Raw genomic sequence first — 24267 nt, 5'->3', positions numbered from 1 at the left:
AAATTGAAAGTAACTGACTTTGCACAATATTCCCCGTATCCAGTCAGAAAATAAATAATTTGTGTATGTGGGAGAGGTTTAAATGGATTATTTTACACTACTTATGGTAAAATAATCTTTCTTGGAAACAGACATCCTGAATTTGGCTGTTACAAGCAGCTTCTCTGTTCTGCCTCTGCTCTCATTTACACTCTTTAAGTAGCTACATTATAAAAACTCAATACTCTGCAAACACATGAAATCTCTTACTAGCAAGAAAATTCATTCCAGCTTCTCAGAAAATTTTCTTGCATAACAGATTCCATATATGGAGAAAAAACCCACATTCTTTCAGATCTTTGGAGAATATTTGACAATTACATAAAATTTTTTAAAAAAATCATTACAAATAGCACTGCTCAACAGATAAGGCATCAGAAACTCAAACTACTAGCCTATACATAAAATGGCTACACAAAAAGAATCAAACACATTATGGTTTGCTACTCACTTCAGATGAATCCAAGATTTTTATTTTTCCTAATATTTTGATGTGTAACTCTTGTTTTCTTATTATCTCTGGACTCTGAAGGATGGTTTTGTTGTTGTGAAACTATGAAAAACCAAGGACTAATGCAGAAATGTATGTTGTTTTAAATTAGTCTTATGCTTATGTGGCAGAAGCTGTTAGTCCTTAGGAAGGCTGCCCGGTGATTTCTATCTGTGTTCTAATACATTAAGCAACAACATTTGGTCCCACACTTTACATTTCAGATAAACAGTTTAATGAGATCTTAACATTGTTTTTACAATCTTAAAATGTGTGAATATTTTACTCCTTATGAAGCTGAAATATGTTTAAACTGAAGTAATTCTATTGAAAATTCAGTTTCAGAAGTTTCAAAACTGTTTTAACATACTGAACTAGTAGCTACTGAAAACAAAACAGTCTAAAAAGACAGTTTAACAACATTTAAAATTAATAAAAAAGCAAGACAACTTCAGGTCAAAGTGAATGCATTTTAACAGCTTCAGTATTTCTTTAAATAATATCCTTTTGTGAATTATGTATTACAAAAGAGTAAATTTAAAAGAACAGAACTTAATTTCTTTAAAACCAGTATTTCTAATGCCAGACTTTTAATTTTTCTTCTTTGAAACAGCTTTCTTTGTAGTTAATACTAACTTCAAAAATTGAAAGGGGCTAATTTGTCTCCCAGCTTTCTATAGCATGGGGGAAATGTAGAAAACGCTCTGCAGGTGGATGTGGTTATGTATCTATAAAGTGCAATAGAATAGGAAGGGAATACTATTAAACATATGGAGTATGACAGAAAAATGCAACAATGTACTAATTCTGAAAGAATACTACTGTGGTTATACTAATCAAATACTAGTAACACAATTATTAGTGTTAATAAAACTAGTAATACACTCAAATACTAGTAATTCTTTCATTTTAAGTAAAGAGCTTTTCCACTTCTTTTATTTTTCTTTTCCTGTCCATTTTAGAAACCGCAGTCCATCCAGCCTCATGCATTTTTCTCATGGTTTTAAGTTTCAGTACAGAGCCTGGAGTTTTTATGTTGGGTGTAGTTGGTTTCTAAGAAAAATAAAGCCATCCATTAGTTTCTATAACCAATTCAATTAACTCTTTGTTTTGATACGAAGAAAAGTTAAGGTACCTTTTTTGAAGTCATGGCATATAATTGTGAAACTTGAGGATAATCTTTGTGCAATTTTTGAAACATTTCTTCTTCCGAGACTATGCTCTTAAATTAAAAATAAAAAAAGGTACTTAATCACACTATATTAGAAACTATATTTTCTTTCACCCTAGGAATAATAAGAGTATATTTAAAAAGTTAAGATGTTACTATGAAGCCTCAACAGTTCAATAAAAACAATGTAAAAAATCATTATAAATGTTTATATTTTTGTGTAGCAGTACCCTGTCATATAGTTACTAATTATGTACATATAAATACAAGCCCAGAAAGAACCAATTTAACAAAAATAAACATAAATACTGCCTTGAATACAGAACCCCACATGCTTTATATACATTCTTAGATATAAGAGTGTGCATAAAGAACTGGTAAGCACAATATTTGTTCTCTGATGTTTACCAGGAGGTCAGTGTGTTCAGAGCTATCTGACTGAGCATCCAGCTGTAGAAGCACTTTTTGCTTTTTCCTCATGCACTGTTCTGAATGCAGATTTGTGCTTTCGCTTTGCAGTTTATTTATTGGAGGAGTCTTTATAATATATGTCTGTCAAAGAAAAAGAGGGCATTTAAAATTGTCTTTTTCAGCGGTAATTATAGAATCTAAAACCAAATTCATAATGCCGTTCACAGACTTGAGTATCCAGGAAGACACTAGAGAGATGCTGTGGAACAATTCTTTCCATCCAAAATGTGAAAACCCAAATGAAGGGGAAAAAAAAAAAGTTTTGTTTTTTTTTTTTTTTTTCCAAACAAGAAGAATAAGCAGGAAGCTGTGGAAAAACTGAGTTTTATGGCATGCTGTATCTAACTTCTTCACACTTCTCTGCAGAAATTCAGGTTATTCTGAACTGTAGTCATTACATATTGACTGTAACCAACATTTAAGAAAATGTATACTAACAAAACTGCAGGAAAAAGCTTTAAGACAGACATAGATAGGGATATCAAGAACAACATTGTTTTTACTTAACTAGTTCTTACAGTAGAAGTTAAACTTCAGAAATGTTGCAATTGAACAAGGAAATCCTTTTTTAGAAACGTTAACATAAAAACAGTAGTTGTTTCTACTGTTGAGATATAAATATCATGTGAGTTTCTGACAGAGCAGAAGCACAAGGTTTTACAGTTACAATGAGGCTGTCAGGAACAGTTTGGTAACTTCTACAGCTACAAAAGCTATTTTGTGTTCCAGAGAAAAATCTGCTTTTACAAAGAGACATTTTTCTTTTAAGCCTAAGTAAAAGATTCTATAAACATTATTAAACTCACAGTCCCTTCAGGACAGGAACTGTTATGGATCAATGATACCAGTCAAATTATGTAACTGAGCAAGAAAAATGACAAAAAGTAGGAGCCTCTACACAAACTGCTTTCTAATATTTCTGCAGAATATCTTTTTTTGTGGCTATCTACCTTTTAATTCCCTGCATCTCAAAACAAAAATAAGCATCTGCAGAGAAGAACTACAGTCAGAAAAATAAAACAAGAACGATTCACCATTAAAAGCTACAAACCTTTACAGATGGACTACCCAAGTGACTTTTTGCAGATACTGAAGGAGGCACTTTTTTCTTTTCCATCATGTTGACTTCTGTAGGCACATCATTTGGAGGCTTTTTGGTTTTTACATTAGTAGATTCACAGTCCAGATCTAAATAAAGTTTAGGAGTCTCAAGAAACTGAGTTTGTATTCTCTAAAGTTAAAAAAAAAAAAAAAAAATTAGAGACATTTGAATGTCTTTTGTTGAGTGTATGTAATTTATCATGGAACTTCAGTTAGATTGCATATGTATAAATATTACCAAATTCTAAATTAATTAATGTAAAGGTTAAAGATACCTTGTGCTTCTTTTCCTTTTCAGCAACCATATTTTGGGAGAGTTGTTTTGCAAGCTTCTCCTAAAAAGAGTTAAGTGATAGGAAGTAAATATTTTATTTTAATTCAGTTGTTGAAAATCTTATAGAACACAGTTCACAATCATACTCTGTTACAAAGTTTGCACAAATGTAACCCAGATTTAGTCAAACTGCACCATTCAAAAGACATGACTTTTCTATTCAGTTTCATTTCTTATATAACCTTTCACATCTCTGCCAACGACCTACATATGATCCCTTTTTAATGAGAAAACAGGATACAATTTGTATCACAGCTGTATTTAAAAAAAGAAAGAGCCCCTGGAAGCAATTCTTCATTGAAGTAAATGTTCCTTCACCATCTTTTTAATCCTATTTTGTACTTTTTTTGCCAGCTGAAGAATCCTATGTAGCAAGCACAGAATCACAGACTGGTCAAGGTTGGAATGGACCTCTGGAGATCGTCTAGTCTAAAACCACTGCTCACAGCAGAGGGAACTACAATCAGGACTATGTCCAACAGCATTTTGAATGTCTCCAAACGTGGAGACTCCACAACCTCTTTGGACAACCTGTTCTCTGTTTTGTCACACTTAAGAGTTTATTCTTGTGTTTAAATGGTATTTCTTATATTTTTGTATTTATGTTCCCATTGCCTCTTGTCCTTCCTCTGGATACCACTGAGAAAGTCTTGCTGTCTTCTTTACTCTCTCCCATAAGATATTTACACACACTGATAATATACCCAAGCTTTCTCTTCCTTAGGCTAAGCTATCCCAGCTCTCTCAGTCCCTATTTTCTGTCAGATGCTCCAATTCCTTAATGATCTTCATGGGCTTTTGCTGCATTAACTATAGAATGCCCTTTTCTGTCCTGTATCGGGCAGCCCAGAACTGGAAATACTCTAAGTGTGGTCTCACTGGTGCTGAATATAGGGAAAAGATCAGCTCCCTTGACCTGCTGGCAACAGACTTCCAAATGCAGCCTGAGACGCTGAGCACATTTGACTTGTGCTCAACCTACAGTTCACCAGAACCCCAGGGCTTTCCTGCAAATCTGCTTTCAAGCCTGTCAGTCCCTAATCTGTACCGGTTCTCAAAGTTATTGCTTCCCCAGTGCAGGACTTTGTATTTCCCTCTGTTAAACCTGATGGGATTCCTGTTCCACCCATGTCTCCATCCTGTCCAGATCCCTCTGAAAGACTGCATAACCACCTGCTGTATCAACCATTTCTCCCTGTTCTGTCATCTGCAAACTTGCTGACACTGCACTCCATCCCATCATCTGTGTCATCAATGAAGAGGTTGAACAGTATTGGACCCAAAATCAACCCTGGATATACATCACTAATAACAGGCCTCTGGCTGGAATTCATTCCACACTAACTGCAATCCCATAAGCCCAGGAGTTCCGCCACTTTTCAATCTACTATCCACTCACAGCCCATACTTTATCAGTTTGCCCATAAGGATGTTATGAGAGACAGAGCTGAAACCTTACTAAGGCTGAGAAACAACATCGAGTGTTTTACCCTCATCTGCCAAGTCAGTCATCTCATCACAGAAGGCAATCCGGTTGGTTAAGCACAATTGCCTCTTCGTACAAACCTATGCTGACTACTCCAAATCACCTTCTTGTCCTTCATATGTTTGGAAATGGTTTCCAGGATTATTTGTTCCACCACCTGTGCAGGGACTGAAATGAGGCCGACTAGCATGCATTTCATCAGATCCTCCTTGCCCTTCTTGAAGGCAGAATGGACATTTGCTTTCTTCCAAGTCATCAGGAACCTCTGATAGTCACCAGAACCTTTTGACAAATAATTGAGAGTGGCCTTGCAATGATACTGGCCACCTCCCTCAGACCTTAATGCATGTATCTCATCAGATCCCATGGACTTACATATGTCCAGCTTGTTTAAAGATTCCCCAACCTGATGCTCCTCCAAGGCTAAACTTTCCTTTCTCCAGACTTTCCAGGTCCCATTGAATACCACAGCCTTTTCCTTGCCCTTTGACATCAGAACTCCAGACAGATTCAGCAGCAGGTCCTGTAGAACCTTTTCTTGTTGCCCTTCAATTCTATTGTCAGTTTTACCTACAGATTGACTTTGGCTTTCCTGACATCATCCCTGAAAGCTTGGGCAGTTTTTCATAGGGCTTCAGTTTCTCCCTGCTTCCCTCATACTTAACAATTAAGGAGTAATGCAAAACATTCACTATCACCAGAAATGAGACATAATGAATTCAGAACGCATCAAGCTCTTGAAATCAGACAGCAAGTGATAGCAAGACCTAGAATCAAAAGTGCACTTCACAGCTGTCATTATTATAGTGCATAAGACTAGGCCAAATATGTCATCCATACTGCTACATTTAATAAAAAGATACCTTCTCTTCAAATTCTGCTTTAAGTTGTTCCTTAAGTGATAACAGTTCGCTTTTCAAACTTGACAGCTCACTTTCCTAAAAACAATTAAAGGATATGGTTAACCTGGAAAAATGAAAACAATCTGGAACAAGACAGTAATTAATAAGCATATTCATTAGAAACAAAGCAAAATTCCATTTGTTCAATAGAGCGAACTTATCTATAAATTTATCATGCCAAGTAATCTACAGTTCATTTTGGCATAATTCAATCACTAGAATAACAGATGATCAAAGAAACAGTTATCAATTTAAAAGAAGAAAACGACATACAGACACGAGTCATTCCTCCTTCTATTAAAAAAAAAACCAAAAAACAAAAAACAAAAAACCACACCAAAACAAACCACCAACCTAACTGAATGAAAGTTCTGTGAAGGAACTTGTCAGATAAATACTGTGTTTTAATTAGATTCTGTAAAACTAAACTTTTGTCAAAATCTTGAGGGGATGTTGGCTCTCAGAACATTTCTCAAAGCTAAGCTTACCAGAAAGGAGCTAAAAAGAAAAAGTGCAATGCAACTCTATACGTGAAGCTTTTAGTTTGTTTTAAAAAGAGCTGAAGCACTACTAAGAAACAAGTAAATGACAAGAACCATTCAAATAAGAACTTAAAACACTTCTGAGAACATGGAGGGGGAGGGTGGAATCCAATTCCTTAATACAGAAGTTTCTTAGTCAATGAGGTTAGAACATAACACACTATCAGGAAAAGTAGACAGAAAAGCAGAGCTACTCCAATTTACTTTTAGAAACATTTTGGGCTTTTTTAATGCACCTAATAAAAGCTGCAAGAAACGTAACAGGAAGCATTAGTGGGTTGATCTTTGCTGTTCAGTCCCACTCAAGCAGACACTTAACTCCTCTCAAGGGTTAAATAGGAAGAAATTTATTATGATACAATTATATTACACTAAGGATAGCAGCTCCTCCATTTAATTTAGTGCTGAAGAGTACACCTTACCAATGATCTTTTTGATGATAACTGCTCTTGCTCTTTTATTTCATAAAGTTTTAACTCTCTATCTTTTTCTTCAACCATTTTATCATATTCATGCTGTGTTAAAAAAAAGACATTTGATTCAATGTTACAATTATAGATCCACCTAGTCTTAAAACTTTATTTTTTTCAAAAAAGGCCCTTCTGAAAGAAAGTACTACGAACACGGATGCTTCAGCAGAAACTGTAAAACAGACAATGCACAAACAGTATTATTTGGTGGGCTGACAGAGAATGATCTGTCTCTGTGCAGCAGTATGTGTTCCAGTACATAAAAGATAGCCATATTATTTTTGTTAATGGTATCTGAAATATGCTAATAGTATAATTTTAATAGTAAATATACTGCAAAACAGAGTAATAAGGAATGTAAATTAAAATATGTTAAACTGCTGAAGTTTAACAATTCTATTTGTCATTTGCATCTATTTGAATAGATTCACAAACTAATCTCCTTTTAAGAGAGGCCCCAACCAATACTAAAGAACACTTCTTTAGGATGGTATCAAAGGAAGCCTCAATCTAAAAAGAAAAAAAAATCCTAAAAATTCAGATAAATTAAATTTATCTGTCAGTAGGCATGTTTTCAAAATTTTAAGGTGAGGTTTTTTTTTAGACAATGAAAAATCAAGCATGTATCCAAGTTCATTTTCCTAGACTCAGCTCTTTATTATGAGGTTTCACTTTCTAATTTGCAATATTCTGGTTTTGAAAGGTTTTACTTAACATAGTATCATGCATTACAAATCACAGAAATCAGTAACATCTCTTGCCTTGTGTTTTTCCATAAGTGCCACCATTTCAGTTATCTTGTGTTGACATCGGACATCAGTTTCTCTCTGTTTTATTGTTGCTTCATCAGCAAGCAACCTCATCTTTTCTACCTGTTTGTAACAAGTTTCATTTACTTAATAATTAAGAACAATATATTAAAAAAAAAATAATAATCTTAGTTTCATTTCTTCTTACCCTGGGGAATGCAATGTATATATGACCTAACAGTGTAGTCTTCATTTGCTTTTAAGATGCTTTTGAAATCCTACATCTTTTATACATGTTGTTAAAATAGGCAAATAAACCTGGATTAAAAGTGCATCCATTCTTCCGTGGCAGACAACCATCATTTTGAACCACAAGGCCTAACATTTTTTTATATTAACATCAAGAAAATGAGGGCAGGAAAATACTAATATGGGAACAATTATAATCTAATTTGCTTATGTTGTATTTATGCCAAGAATTTCATTTCTGTGAACAATATCTTGACAAAAAGATTTTTTAACTGGGTTCTTAAAGACGTATACAAATGCTTCAGCTGAAGGTTCTAATGTACTAAAGCTTTGCTCACATGCATACACAAGAAGTTCCATTTATGTTTCCAAGACCGCTACATAACAGCAAGTACTCTGCCCAATATAACTTCATAAAACAACCATACATCAATAAAAGTTGCAGTAAAAATTAACAATTCCCACCTCTTCAAGAAGCTTATTTTCATTTACATTTTTTGTTTCAATGTCTTTTTGATAGATGTCAACTGTTTCCTTATGTTGCTTCTTCATATTTTCCATCTCTAACTGTAATTTATTCACCTTTTGAAAATGCAGAATTATTGCTGTTATTTGTTCAGGAATAAATATGCCTCTTATTTTTGAGCAGAAAGACTCTGTTACTTTTCAGGTATATGACTGAACCATTTCCTATTAGATGTTCAGCTTTTTTCATCAAGTTGAACTTTGGCCTGAAGGGAGTTAGAAAATACTCACCATAATGGGAGAGACAGCCCAGACCAGTGTTGCACACCCCAGTTAAAAAAAAGTCCTAAAGCTAGAGGCTAGTCAATGAGAAAGAAACATTCTAACGTAAGGGAACCATCCATTAGCAGTCAGACACTATTCTGCTTTTTATACAAAAGATTCTTTAGTATTGATGGCATGGAATGCAAGATAGGAAAAGGAAACAAAACTGATAGTCTCCTAAAATGTAGCAGGATGACTGTATTATGTTTGATTTTTTTTTCCTATTAAGACATGAAGAAACAGTCTATCTAGAAATAGTTTATTTTCATATTTTTATTTGGTTCTAAAGAAGATGAATTCCTTTTAAGCGCTAATATTAATGAGAATTTTGTATGAAATAAATTGGCAGTCTGTTTCTAGGAGGTCACCCTAAATGCTGTGAATTCTTCATTTTCAGATGGAAATTTTATTCTGTCCCTTGTAAATCTGTTTAAGATTTTAACTGGTTTTCGGTATGTTTTCTTCCCAAGCGTGCATTTTGATTATAATTTTTGCTTTTAAGTTTCTCTTAAGAATACCCTCAAAAGAGATTACATCTTTTTATGAAGCATGGTACCCAAAACTGGACACTATTCTCATCAAGGACATATTGTAGAACACAGTGAAAAGCTGCCTACAGTGAATAATAAATTCTTTTCTTTTAATTGCTTTTGTATTTCAGTGGGGGTGGCATTACTGAGTAATGTTCAGTAGGCTATAAACCAAAAAAGAAAGGGACTGATTGATTAGGAATATAATTCCCTGAGACGTGATGTCCATCTATCACGTATGTCTGATAGCACAGCGTCCAACAATTAAAAATGGGAGCATCTTCCAAAAATTCTGGGCTTATTCCTGTAAAATCTGTATCCCAGATCCAGAAAACAGTTCAGAAAGTGATTAACACGCACTATCACTAGTCACACTGGAACATAAAACATTAAGTCTTTGTGCTTTACCCTTATCCTGAACACAAAATTATTTAAACGTACCTTCCCTTCATAAATACTTATTTTCTTGCTTTCTGCAGCAATTTTCTTTTTCAGCACCTTATTCTGTTAAAATAAAATAAGCGCTATACTTTAATAAGTTAACAGAACTATGGAACAGTTTAACTGCATCAGGTAGATCAGAATCTTCAAAATTCCAGCTTTCAGCAAGCTATAGTAACTCTTTTTGCTATGCAGTTCAGGTTCACGATTAATTCTCCAAACAGAGTGCTCAACTATTGTATTCTTTAATAATACTGTTTTGTCATGACCTTATGAGAGGCTCCTCATGGGCAACAACAGAGAATAACAAAAGAAGGTGCAGAATGGGAAGAAAAATTAAGATGCTGCTGGCAGAAAATGTGCAGATGTTATGAAAAAAAATACAAGTTATATATTTTTGCAATACAGTTATTAATAATTTGTCCTAATGCACAATTCTTTTCCACTATTGGTAACTGAGATAGCTCATTATTTCATGTGTATCAATGATACCATGCACTAAATGAAAACAGTAGAAGTTTACCAAAGATATTATTTCTGTAATTGCATTTATCAAAAGTAAGGATTATTTTACAAATCAAGTATACATGTCTATGTATTTGTGACTTTTTAAAAAAAAACTTACATACCTCCTGTTGCAACTCTTCGATGCATTTGGTTTTACTCTCCACCTGTTTCTTTAAATTCTTCAACTAGAAGAGACAGTCAAACATTAATGAACTCCTCAAAAAATGAATCACTGTGTTAGAGATTACTGTCAACATTCTTAAACGTGCATTTGCACAAGTCTGATTAATTCCAATGGGACTGAAACACATGCTAATGTGCTACAATGACTGGAGTTTTAATCACTAAATGATACAAGAATTTTGCTAGCTCAACATCACTAACATTAATAGCAATGACCAGTACCTCAGTGGTTGTAGAGTTTAGACAGAAGGAAAAAATGTAACTTTACAATTTAAAAATAGTCATGTATGAAGTTCTCTACAGTCCATGAAATAAAATAAAGTTTCATACTTTATTTTCTAGAATCTTCAACTGCTTTTCCTTTCTTGAAATTTCATTTTCAATACTCTTAGCCTGGAATTACAATTGTAAATCTTTTACTTTTATTATAAAAGTTTAAAATCTATTATGATGTTAAAAGAGGAGTGGTTTGAAACCACAGTAAGAAAGTAAAAATATTTGAACATATTTAAATGAAGACTCATTACATATTGAAAGCTATAATCCATACTCCATCCATCACTAAGAGGGTATAATGGAAAGAAAAAAATTTAAAAAGTTATCTGCCCAAAAGCTAAGAAATCTGGATTTTTAAACCTGCATGTAAGGAGTAAACATCCCAGTGAAGGTCCTTGTGTTTTAGAATAAAAGGGCTTAGCATGTGTACACATGCTGACTCATCTGGTAGCAGCACTGAAAAAAGAAAGCCTCTGTAAGAGACTACATGCCTAGACAGAGCTTTGCAGAAAAAAAAATGTTTTACATTTAGATTTTGCCCTCGAGGTTATATATTTTCATGATAAAGCACATGACATAACATACATTTTCTTCTCTTTCATCCAGTTTACTTCTAATCTCTTCACCTTTCAATGCCATCTTCTCCTTCAAAGATTCCAGTTCATATCTAAATGCAAAATTAACAAGTATTATTAAATATTTGCTTAATAACCTTAACTTCTTTTCACTACTACTAAATAAACTCATATTTTCTTACAAGAGCTGCTAATATTGAACAGCTTATGAAGTTCTCTTCAGTGAAAATCTTAAAATGATGCAAAGTGACTGGCAAATAAATCTCTGACCTGTACCTACTTTCTGTGAGTATAGAAAGATGTTCCTCTTACTTGAGTAAAATAAGTTCTAATCTGTAATAGCATAATGCATCTATGAAACATAGAAGGCTACTTGTCTGTTGGGGTGGTCATACAAAGACTACTTCAGAGAGTAACATTTAACCAGTTTCACCTTTTCACATTTAATCTTTAACCTTTAACTTCTATTTTCATTTCCTTGACACCTAAGATGTTAATGCAAAATGGAATAGCTCTCCATATGTAATATGAAGCTATGGCAAACATTGTTCCTGTAGCAATGGGTATCACTAATTTGTAGAAACTTCTATATAGCAAATATTAATACTAACTAGTTGCTGTTTAGATGTATAAGAAAAAAAAAAAAGCATTAAATCTACAAATCACAGAAAGCAGCATATGAACACAACATTTAGACTTAACTGTAAAAGAATTAAGCCTACTTCCTGTAACAATGTTGTACATTAATATTTGCTTTTACTTGCCTTAACTGGCTATTTGCTTCTTCCAGGTTTTCAACTAACTGCTTTGTCTTTTCTTCTTTTTTTCTACTATCCTGAATAAAAACCCATGCAAGTAAAATTAATAAAATTCAGGGTGACATCTTAAAAAATTCAAAGACATCTTAAGCAGTACCTTGATCTGCCTTATTCACAAGGGTTACTGCACTTCCTTTGTATTTTAAACACACAAAATAGTTCAGATACTGTATAGAACCATGTCATGTTGCAGTTTACCATATGATTTGTATTTTAAATTGAATGTTGTCCTTTCAAAACAACTGGAATTTTACAACATGCCTCATGACTTTCTTGCAGTTTCTTGAGTTCTGCAGCCATATCACATTTCTCATGTGTTATTTGTTCCTTTTCTAATAAAAGCTTGTTGATATGAACTGTTAGTTGTTCATTCTTTAGCCTAATTTAAAACAAATGGTCAAGAGAAGTAAGAACATGTATTTTGAAATTTCCTTTTAAGTTAAATTTATCTGTTATAAGATTGAAAATTCAGAAACTCTCTCTTCATGTTAACTAAGTCACAGAGCTATGGAACAGTTACACACAAATAGAGAAAATTTATAAATATAACTATGTAACATGTCATACTGTATGTAGAGGTTCAAAACTTACATTAGAAAACAATTCACTGCATGTTAAGTTCTATGTTAAACAAAAAAAAACTAATACAATATTTTCAAAACTGATCATACGTCTCTTGTTCAAGATCTGTATTCAGTGTTGTAAGCTGTTCTAAATAATTTTGTTCCTTTTCAGCTGTACTAGCCAGTAGTACTTTCAAATCATAGACTTCTTTCTGCAGAAGAAAGAGAAAGTATTTTGAGTATGCATATGTAAGCTACAAGTCATGAAAGCTATCAGAAACAAACTGACAACACTAAGTTTTAAGAGTAAACAAATAGACATACTTGCCACAAATTAGCTAGATTGTTATCTTTACATCTCTCTGATGTGATGTGGAAGTAATGTGAGATAGCCAATACAAGTGCCAAATGTGACCACTACTCTAAGCCTAATTAATCTGCAAAATTACTGACAAAATTAGCTACCTGAGGAATTACCTTTACTGTCTGAAATCAGTTTATCCCTCAGCCTTCAATGCAATGTGTGTGGTACTCACAAGGTTGAGCTCATTTTCATCACACACACCCCCACCAAAAAAAAAAAATTATTTTTCAAAAAGGCAGAAAGGTTCAGAATCAGCAAAGAGTGAGAACTAGGCATAACTAAAAATGAGAAACCTTTATATCCAAAGCAAGTGGCATTTAATGATGAAGGAAATTACTGGAAATCTTGACAAGGAAAACCAAAACAAAGCAGAACATAAGTAAAAGAGTGGAAAGAATCAAGTCCTTCAAAAAACACATTGAAATAATCTAAAAGCCAGTAAAGAAAGTTTAGTAGCAACATTTAGGCAGATTAGACAGTGCTTATATATGCCATTTAAGATAATTACAAAGCAAGAGACTCTGTATGAAAAATAAATGCCATGAGATTAATAAAACAAACATTTACCAGTGTTTCTGACAGCTCTTCGAGTTGCCTTTCTTTGTCACACTTTAGTTTAGTCATCTCTTCTACAGGACATGTAATGTAAAATTAATTGAAGACAATTTTACATATTTAGCAGGTACCATATAAACCATTTATCCCTTTACAGTTCCAAATTTTCAAAACTTCTTGGATCAAGCAGAAATTGTAAAGCAAATTATAACTGAGTCTAAATGTGGTCTTGAAAAAATTACTCAGAAAGACATTATATAGCATATATATATATCTGAAGCGAAGCTCATATTAGTCTTGAAATTCAGAGCCTACGGTGTTTTCAGCAATCATGGTTTCAAACCAACCATGGCCTGTAAGAACAGAGCAATCTCCAAGCATTGATGTATCTGATGTTTTTTCCAGAAAAAAAAATATCTTGACTGCTGAAGAGATTCACATGGATACACTGAAAAAGTAAACCACTTATTATTAACTTCAAAATCTTTTCTATGTGCACATTCACATTACTAGTATTTTTTTGCAAGAACTGGTCACCAAACTCATTTTTTCTCTGGAGTTCTCACAGGTCACATCTCACCTTGCTCTAGACAAGCATTAGCAGTTGAACTGTGAACACTTATCATTAGATGCCCTCAATACATACAGTGAAATCAAATTATTCCAACATGGGGAGAGTGGTCTGCAGGAAAGCTTAATGCAAACATTCTGTGTCTGCTACAAGGCAGAGAAGTCGTTCCTGGAATCTATTGCTCAGAAAAAAAATGCCTCTCAAACAGGTGTGCAGTGCTATCAGTCTTAACTGGAGGAGAACAGAGAAATAAATATTACTTCCAGAAGAATCCATGCATGTATGCATGTATGTGCTGGAGGCCTGCATAGTGCTGCTGTGTGACTTTCCAGCTACTAATGACTAGGGAGTCAGATGAGTAGAAATAAATTGTAGCGTTCCTGACAGGTACGGGGCACTGTAAGACCATTTTCCCAAGCAAAAGGGACAGTCCACTTTCAGAAAACCGAAGAAAACATTTTTAATACTACCTAGCTCATTTTCTTCCTTTCTACAAATCTTACCCAGTTCAGCAGACTTATTTCTGAGCTCCAAGTTAAGTAGCTTTGATTCATCTACATATTTCTCTGATCTAAGAAAACAGTAATGGAAAAAAAAATTAAATTGTACAGTACAAAGCACTGCATTTGAAACTTAAAGGACGGTAAGACAAAGTCTTACTACAAGCATTTTAAGAACATTTGGTTTTCAACAGGCAGATGATATGTGCCTGCAACAGGATTCAAATTTCACAACTTCAGAGCAGCAGACAAAAATAAACAAATATATGCATACATAAATCTGTAGTTCTTAAAAACAGAATTATGAAAGACACAAAACCAAATAGCATAACCATCTTCAAGTGTTAATAATTCAAATGTCCAGACAAGATGGACATTTAGTTCCAGAAGTACTTTACAAGTTACTAGTGACTAGAAAAAAAAAAAGTAGCTAGTCCTGATGACATATGAAGTTGACATTTTATTCCAAGAAGCTCAGTAATGTAGTATTTTACCTGTGAGGTGACTCTTTGAATTTAAACTCTTGAATTTACCTATTTTGCTCTTTTTGCAGCAAGCTTTTCAGACTGGAAATAGAAGCCTCAAACTCCTCTGTCATGGATGCATGCAAAGCCTTAGTTTTTTCACATTCTTCCATCAGCGCTTCCTTTTCTCCAGTGACCTGAATTAATGCGTGCATTGCAGTCTGTAATTCAGTTTCTAAGCTCTTTTGAGTAACCTTAAAAAAAATAATATAATTTCTAAGCATGTTTTGCAACAAACAGTTACAACTGTTTCATATCTAAACTATCAGTAATGATTTATGCAATTACTCCTTTATTTATACTGGAAAATTATAAGCCAGCTATACCTCTTGTTTTTGCAATGAAACTTTGGCCTCTTCCAGTTCTGCCCTCAAATGTTCTTGACTGATCTGACACTCCTTTAACATTTCTCCTTCATGTCCTACGCAAGGAGATATATGCTTATATTTAAGAAAAATAGCATATTTACTAAAACATGCTTGCATCTCTATTTTACAGATAAATATGTTCCTACAACTTAATCAAGTTACATAATGCATTCATGCCATTGTTAAGGAAAAAGCCTCCCAAGATGACTTTCAGCTTTCAGTAACCAAAATGTAAAATTACATATATTTATAGAATTTAACAAAATGCAGCCACTTATATGTACAACACTAAAACCTTCCTCTCCACTCCCCAGTAAAGGGGAGGCTGAAAATTAACTCAGTTCTAAAGAGCAAAGGTACTTGCATCATATGCTACAAATACTTTGTAATATAAATGATTTTAAAATACTGAAAATCAGGTTCTGAAAAGTAAGTTTCCTCAATGGCACCTGACTAAGTTTGCAAAACTCAAGCAATGTATTTTGCTTTTGTAGTCTTCAAAAGCTCTCACTGCTTGACTCATCCTTAAAAAAGGACTCTTCAAAAATAGTTATACTTCCAATCCCAGTCAATTGTTCACCTATTTGCAAACAAGATTCCATTTAAAATCTGTAACATTGCGGTTTGGGGAATTATTTGGCAAAGATGTGAAAATATTAATATGTCTACAGACTACTGAACAAATACTATACTTTGAAGACACTTCACTAACTTGATTTGAAAAAGATCAATCTATTAACCAGGAAAACACACTTTCATCTATTATTATGTTATGTTTACTATACAAGTCCAGCAGAAATAGAAAAATGTCCAGAACAGAGGTAGGGTTACACAGTGTCCTTCTAAAACTTAGTTCTGTTACACAGAAGAATGACAGAGTATATGTCAACTTTACAGCAGGACAGCATGTTCACACTAGAGTTTATTGAAATGTAAAAGAAAATCCCTTGCAATGAAGCTATCATGTCAATAAAAAAGATGTAGCCTAAGCCTGAAGAGAAAACCTTCACTGTGAAATAAGGGCCTAGATTTTACACATATGGAGATGGCACTAACAGTCCTCACCCCACATCAGCAGCTTGTCCTCCTTCCTCAAAATTCTGTTACTGACAAGTAACAGGGTAAAATGATTATGATCCTGTTTCCTATACTTCTATAATCAAGTACATTTTCAAGAACTCTTACTTTTTTCTTCAACTAATTCATCAATCTTAGCTTTTGATTCCTGCAGACGAATCTTGATGTCTCTTATTACGTCATCTTTTTCACCACTCTGTATGCTAAGAACTGAAATCTAACAAAATTAAAATACTATCATAATGAAGTCTAGAAACAAGAACAGGCTTATTTTTGTTTGTGCATCATGCATGATTAACATACTGCTATCATTAGTAGTCAGTCTTAGCCAAATATTGATCAAGTCATATTACTATGGATGAAAGTTATTCAGTTCAAAAATCAAAACATGAATGTCAACAGACTAAAGATACTGGACCATCACTGAAGTTAGCAGAATCTGACTTAAATGCAGCTTCAGCTGTTATTTTTGTCCCTTTTACTGATATGCAGGAACACTCCTTGCCCCTTTGCAATTTCACATCTATCCGCAGAAAAATCAACCAACACCTCTTGACCATGCCAGGTACAGATAGATGCTCACCTTCTCAGAGTCCTGCTTAAAAACTAAAAAAACTCTTATCACAATAATTTTCTTCAGCTTAACCAGTCTTCCATAATGGTTACCTCATCACTACAAAAATAAACCTACTCTCAGATTCATAAACACTCTTACCAGCCTGTTGTCTAGTATGCATTATAAATCTTCTTCCCACTCTCCTCCTTCCCAAACTATACCTTTCTTCACTACAAGGACTGATGACTGCTTTGCTAACTTCATGCTTCTGCACAAGCCACTTTATAAAGGCAAGCATATGTATAGAAAACAGAAAGCGTATTCAGTGTTTACATGGTGCTTTTAAATCCTGTCACTAAGGTATCCCTTGCTACATCAGCCTAATGCACATTTTACTCCAAATAACACAAAAAGGAACACCATGAAATGGTCAATATTCATTTCCATCCTTCCAAAATACAAATATTTTAGAAACAACGTGGATTCTTCAAAATAATTTTTTTCATTTAATATCTCAGTATGTCACAAAAGCAAAACAGTTCAAATAAAGAAACTGCAAGATTGTTTACCTGCTTTTCCTTCATACTGACTTCCAGTTTGCATTCTTTTTCAAACTTGTCCACTTTTTCTGCTTCTTCTTTTACTTTTGAGACATAATAATATCCATAGTTAATACACTAGCTGAAATGTACTGCAGGTTAAATACAATTTCCAGTTTAAGATTGCTCATAATTGTACAGCTGTACAATTTGTTTCCTAAAGAGTAATTGCTGAGGTCATGTTTGAAATTATTTTCTAATCAGACAAAAGAATTTTTGTACCAGCTTTCCACAAAATTAGACCATTATTCCGCGCTTAGCTTGTTATAAGAAACTAACAGACATGCACATGTAAAAATACAACAGGCACATAGTAGCATAAAGCAAATATTTAATTTTCTGTAGTTATACACTAGTGCATTATCATTTAATTAAAACAACTACATAAAATAAGTAGTGATCTGTAGACTGTACTTCACAGACAAAACTTAATACTTTGACTATGTGAAAGATAAAGTTCCAAATCTGACCCAATAGAAGAACAATAAAAGGGCTCAGGCATTTTTAGGAGGTAGCATGAATAACAGAGGGTCAAGACTGTTACAGTGTGAACTGTTCACCATTGGAGCACTTCTTATTTTTCTGGCCTGAAACTGCATGCAGTAAAAACCTATGAAGCACGAAATTGTTAACCCTGCAGCATAAACAGAATAAATGGAATTCTCACATTTGAAACACATTTCTACTCTGGCATTCTCTGCTTGCACACGAAGCTCTTCAAATGCCATTATCATTCTCTAAAAATAAAATTCAATACACGTTCATATAATACCATCTACTTTCAGCAATAAAGAATAATGGTTATTGTCTGTAAAAGGACTATTACAAGCTTGCTCATATTTGTACGAGAAATTCTGATAAAAACAAAAATTCAGAGCACAAACATGTTTTGAGTTAACAGAATGTAATTACTCGAAGTTGGAAGCTTAAGAATCTCTGTACTCAGGATCTAAACAATTTCAAGGATGAAATACTTTTACTGGTCCGTGTTAGTAGATCCCTAACGCAATGGAAGAGTTGTGCTTTTCTTGGCTGCTACAACAACTAATTAATATTTAACCATTATACCATGTACTCTGACTGCTTAATATCAAGTTCATCACTCCCAAACAACAATGCCTTGCATTTCTCCTTTATAAATATACTAGGGTCTTATTGTCCACAATGGAATAATTAATAACAAAAATATGACTAATTAGATTGGCAACACTGCACTTCTCTTAAAAGTTAGAAGCAGTGTTGGGATACAAACAGTATCACAACATACACACATAACTCAGATAGCTCAACATATCCATATAACTTGGATCACATTTGTATCTTATATCACAAGATACATCACTTACTTCAACATTGTTATGAAGTTCCACATAGAGTTCTTTTGTTTCATCTCTTTCATGTTCATCTGTCAAAGTAAGAATGTACCATAAAGTTTTCCTTTTGAAAAACAACACTAGCTATCCAAGACATTATGCTTAAACAGCAGAGGGAATTAAAAAAATGAATTATCTTAAGTATCTGGGATAAAGTTAGTAAGATTTTAATGATTGTAATAACAATACTGTATTTCATATACAAAACCATCCCAAGTCAAGAATGTATTTTGAAACCTCAAGAATTTACGCTTCATTAATGTACGCAGCTGTCTTAATGTAGTGAGAAGAACACTAATTATAGAATCAGAGGATCATTTCCATTGGAAAAGACCCTTAAGATCATTATGTCCTATCATTAACCTAACTCTAGCAAGTCCACTGGTAAACTATGTCCCTAAATTACTCAGAAGGTCTTGGGTTTGGACCTTTTTTTCCCCACAGATCTCTAATTGCTCTGAACACGGTAACACCAACTCTGGAATTTGTTAAAGAGACCTGGTAACAGTAACTACAGTAGATTCTACTGCCTAAACATAGGCATGAAGTGCCACCTTATATGTTTTTAAATATTAAGGGTATCTGGACAGGACTGACTAGACTTCAGGAGACCTGCACTCCTCTGGAGCGGCTACTAGTGGCTAATCAGGGTTGCTTACACTGCCTTAAACCTGTATAGGTGTTTAGACACCTGAATAGCTCCCAGAATTGGTAACCTTTTAGCAAACAATCCTACTGACTCCAGAAAAACCCTGGATTTAGCATTACAAAACACACTTGTATTAGACCTATGGCTTCACTTCTAATTTCACTCTGATGCAGAGCCACATACAGTATATCTGAACCACAGCATGTATCTGGAACAGAATATTTTTTCCTTTGTGAATTTAGAGAAAGCTAGAAGTACATTTACTTTCATAAAATAAAATGTAAATAGCATTTACATTTGGTGGACTTCTCTGTGAAGTGAGCACAAGTTTCCTTGAGCAGATTACACAGATGCCTTGAAGCCGTGATTCTACATTAGGGAAAAAAATACCATATGTTGTCACAGGAATGCATGGTACTTTGCATACTTAAGTAAAAATAGTGTAGATGTCCTGATGATCTTTACAAATTAACAGCTATATGTAACTTCCTATATGAATACAGTTCTCAGCATGAAAACATATTTTTGTGAAAACAATTAATTTGACTGTATTACTTACTCTTTTAAGAGATCTCTATTTTCACATATCTCATCTTCCAGTTTTAAACTTAGCTTTTCATTTTCAAACTAATTTCATAGGGAAAAAATACAAAACCACACTGTTACTGAAAAATATACTAGAATTAGACTTTCACTAATCAAGTCTTGGATAAAAAAGTAATTTTCTGCATCAGAAGACAGAAATACATTTTATCTGCTATTACATGCTAAGCCATCTGTTCTTACAGTTTGCATGAAAGACATCAAAATAAATAATTTACCAGCAACTGGGACACTCACAGGTATGTTATTCATACATATATTCACACGCTGCATGTGTGCACCCCTGCTCAGAATAGCCATTTTGTCAAGGCAAAAGTCAAACAATCAAAGATGACTCAGGTTATCAAAGCCAATGCAAACAACAACAAAAAAAGGGCCAATAAATTGTTTAAACTACGTATTTCTGTCACAAAGCTGTCCATCACTACCAGCAAGATAAACTCGGATAAAGCAGAGTGCACTACTTCCTGTGTGTGTGTTGAACACAGAAATATGCATGCACATACTTTACATGTATCAGAAGGATGAAAACTTACTCAGTCTTGAATGGGTTTCTGCATACTCACAGTATGATGTGCATGTAGATAATACAAAAGGGGAATGCGCACTGTAAAGCCACTTTTAAAAACCAAAATGTTACTTTTTCCTTTCACAGTAGTCATAGGCCACTAGTATCTAGCTGAATGGCTGCTCTGAAGTCCTTACATTAACCATTCAAAATTTCTTCAACTGCTGCAATGCTCCTTAATATTTAATTGTACTAATAATATCATACTAAATCAAGAATCTTCTCTTTGATTTACGTATTCAATGTATATTGCACAATACTGGCCTGCAATTCTTGAATGGCTTTACGCTGTGCTTCAGTCATCTTTCTATTTTCTTGCAGTTTTCGTTCTTTCTGCTTTAGTTCTGATTCTACAGTTAGTTTCCACCGCTTGATCTTCTCAGCCTCTTTGTAGAGTTTTGAATACAACTCATTCATTGTTTCTATATTCTATTAAAACAGGTTCCACAACTTAATCTCAAATGCTGTTTAATAACATTTTAGTTACATATTTCTCTCTTAAAAATATCACAAGCAATTTTTTTTTCCACAGTTACACAAGCTTATATACAATCAGGAACTAAAGTTTAAATCTCTGTGCATCCAATGTGTACATATCAACAGACATTACAGAACAAGAAAGAGACACAAACAGAAGTGAAAAATACTCCACTGCCTTCAGATATAGTGACATCACTGAATAGATAGTCTTAAAGATACTGATAACTGCACTCTACCAAAAGACATTAAGTTTTACTAGAAGTATCAGTAGACCCAGGATTCTGTCTGCTAGTTCTTTACACCATTTCACTCCTCTTATTCTGACAGATACTGCTAAGTACAAACAGCTTCAGGTATCTTGTCCAAGACTGCCTGCAATATATTTTTGCAGTTAGCTCGTACACAAAGCAGGAGGAAAAGTCAAATAGACTTGTGCTCTTAGAACATCTTTAAAGCGCTGCACAAGGTAGTGCTTAACCAGTTATTTCACCATGTAAGAGTAGTACAGTAGGCCAGAGGGCAGTTCTGCAGCATGTTTTTGGTATGTCATTTAACACTATTCTTGTTTTGACCGCATCATGATATTGCTACAGTCCTGACTGTAATTTAATAGCTGCTAGAGCTAAAAGAAGTTCAGTCCTCAGTGATCTGAAAATCATTAAAAAAAAAATACATTCTATTTTGCTGCAGCAAAAGGCATTTTGTATCTGGGAAGCACAGGAAGCTACCAAAAAAAAAAAAATAAAAAATTAGCCTTACTAAGTATACTAAAGCAGAAAAACATTGGTAAAGATGCTATGAGAAGAACCAAATGCTTATGGAAACCAGTCCATAAATTAATCGTTTTATAGATAAAATACAGCCAGACAAGGAAGTTAGAATAATCTGCCTCCATTTACCAAAGAATATTCTGACTTCAACCCTTCCGCCTTTCAATTCAGAACCAGTTTCACAAAGATATTTAAGTCTAAATCTTATCCTGATTAAAACTCCCAGACTACTCAGGAACTTTAAAATCAAAACAACTTAGTATTTGAAGGCTATCTCCATGCATGTTCTCTGAATCACAAATACTTCCTCTAAGTGATTCAGCTTTAAATAGGAGACAGAAAATTGTTACTCCCCTTTGACTACTTTCTCTAGCCCTTGAAATATCTACTGAATAAAGCTTTAGGCACTGCTTTGGCAACAAATTAAGTCCTGAGAAATCAGATATGCAGAGTTTATACTTAGCTGACCTCTTCATCTACCTCAGAGCACAGTTTTACTTGCTGTGAAATCACATCTGAAATATGAAGAGATTTTGATCAATGTATTTCTAAAACAAGAGTGGAACTGTATTTAAAATGTTACAGCTATGAAATTGTTAAACTACCCATGAAAAACAACAACAATATTAAAAAAATTTAAAGAATGTGCAATGTAAATTCTTATTTTAGCCTTACCTGAATCAGTGATTTCACCACGGTTCAGTGTACTCATTACAAATGGCAAATTAAAATCATCATCTGGGCATTTGTTAAAACCCTGCACAAATTTAAGAATTAGTTTAAGGGCAGATTCGTAAGGAAGGATTATAAAACATACCAAAAAAAAGTACAGTTAATGTGAAAAAATATTCTTCCATTAATAAATCAACTACCTATGATTTTCAAAGGCCAAGGCATTGGTAATGGCTTTGGAACTCTCTTGCTTCCTTTTAAATTCAGGGTGACTTTTCACACTGTTGGGTTTTTATGGTTTCCTTTGCAGACTACAATGTGGCTGAAGTGGAAACTTTTGATGACAAGACTTCAGTAGCTATTGCATGCCTACACACAGCTGAAGGGTAAAGGACTCATTAAACAAATTTTTTTTTCCAAGTCCAGTACTTGATATTTTTTGCTTTATTCCCAAAAGTATTTCTAAACCATATCCGATTGTCTTACCACAAAACTTTAATTTTACAGTGTGTTTTAACTCACATAAATTTGTGTTGTAAATAGTGTAACTCATCTGTCGGAATACCATATTTGAATCTAAACATTTCATAAGAAGCCTCAACATGGCAAATTACCTTGTTGAGTTCACATAGCTCAAGAGCATAGCAACCAAACATTTTCACTGCACGCTTGATCTCGTGGGACCAATAAATCCAAGCCAGCGACAGTATCCAAGTGGTGTACTACCCGCTCACTGAGTTACCCACATCAAACACCTATTTATCACCAGTGGTGTACGTTAAAATATATACCAGACGATTATTCTCTTCTGTTTCAATGGAAAAAAGTAAAACTCTTTGAAACTAAAACTTAAGATAGACACCCCCCCCCTTTAACCGTCTGCAGAAAAATTAGTCCATCGCACGCACTTCCACGCGTATGTATGCATGTGCTTTCCAGGACGCAGGGCCAAGACATTGCTTGGCGGCTCTCCACAAGGGCTGCTCCCGCCGTGTCCCCGTGTAAGGGCCTCTGTGCGCTCCCACCGCTCTGCCCCGCTGCCCACTCCTCAGCCATCGCCTCCAGACCAACACGACGCAAGGCAGGCGGCAGCACCGCTTACCTGATGTGGCCCTGTTGCCCGAGCACTCGTCTGGGGTTTAACTGCAGATACCTGACCGCCGCTCAGCCGCGGCGGCACGACCAGTTTAAACGGTTTTTCTTTTTCCATGGCCTCGGAGAAAAGGGCAGGTCTCAGAGCCAGCGCCTCATGATGGGTACACGCCTCAAACGCGTCGACGACTGAGGGAAGTCAAAAAAGGCGGCAACCGAAAGCGCGCGATGAAGGCGGGAGCGGCGGCGGTGGGCGCGGC

General features: G+C 34.5%; 1 protein-coding gene across 1 annotated transcript; it reads right to left on the bottom strand.

Moving 5' to 3' along the window:
• Positions 1–1438: 1438 nt before the first annotated feature.
• Positions 1439–24125, bottom strand: SYCP1 (synaptonemal complex protein 1). The gene is given in 30 exon segments (XM_008937396.1): positions 1439–1582; positions 1665–1751; positions 2109–2252; positions 3223–3402; positions 3548–3607; positions 5956–6030; positions 6959–7051; positions 7768–7878; positions 8470–8586; positions 9765–9827; positions 10394–10456; positions 10785–10847; positions 11316–11397; positions 12070–12140; positions 12385–12502; positions 12795–12979; positions 13612–13679; positions 14680–14747; positions 15210–15394; positions 15527–15621; positions 16754–16862; positions 17771–17844; positions 18468–18537; positions 19147–19205; positions 20118–20191; positions 20382–20449; positions 21258–21422; positions 22712–22758; positions 22919–23000; positions 24018–24125. Coding segments are annotated over 30 exon segments (2928 nt in total).
• Between the last annotated feature and the right edge of the window lie 142 nt (positions 24126–24267).

This window comes from Merops nubicus, unplaced genomic scaffold (assembly GCF_000691845.1).
Source record: "Merops nubicus isolate BGI_N331 unplaced genomic scaffold, ASM69184v1 scaffold8133, whole genome shotgun sequence".
Classification (NCBI taxonomy): Eukaryota; Metazoa; Chordata; class Aves; order Coraciiformes; family Meropidae; genus Merops; species Merops nubicus.
This window is presented reverse-complemented; position numbering and strand designations above follow the sequence as displayed.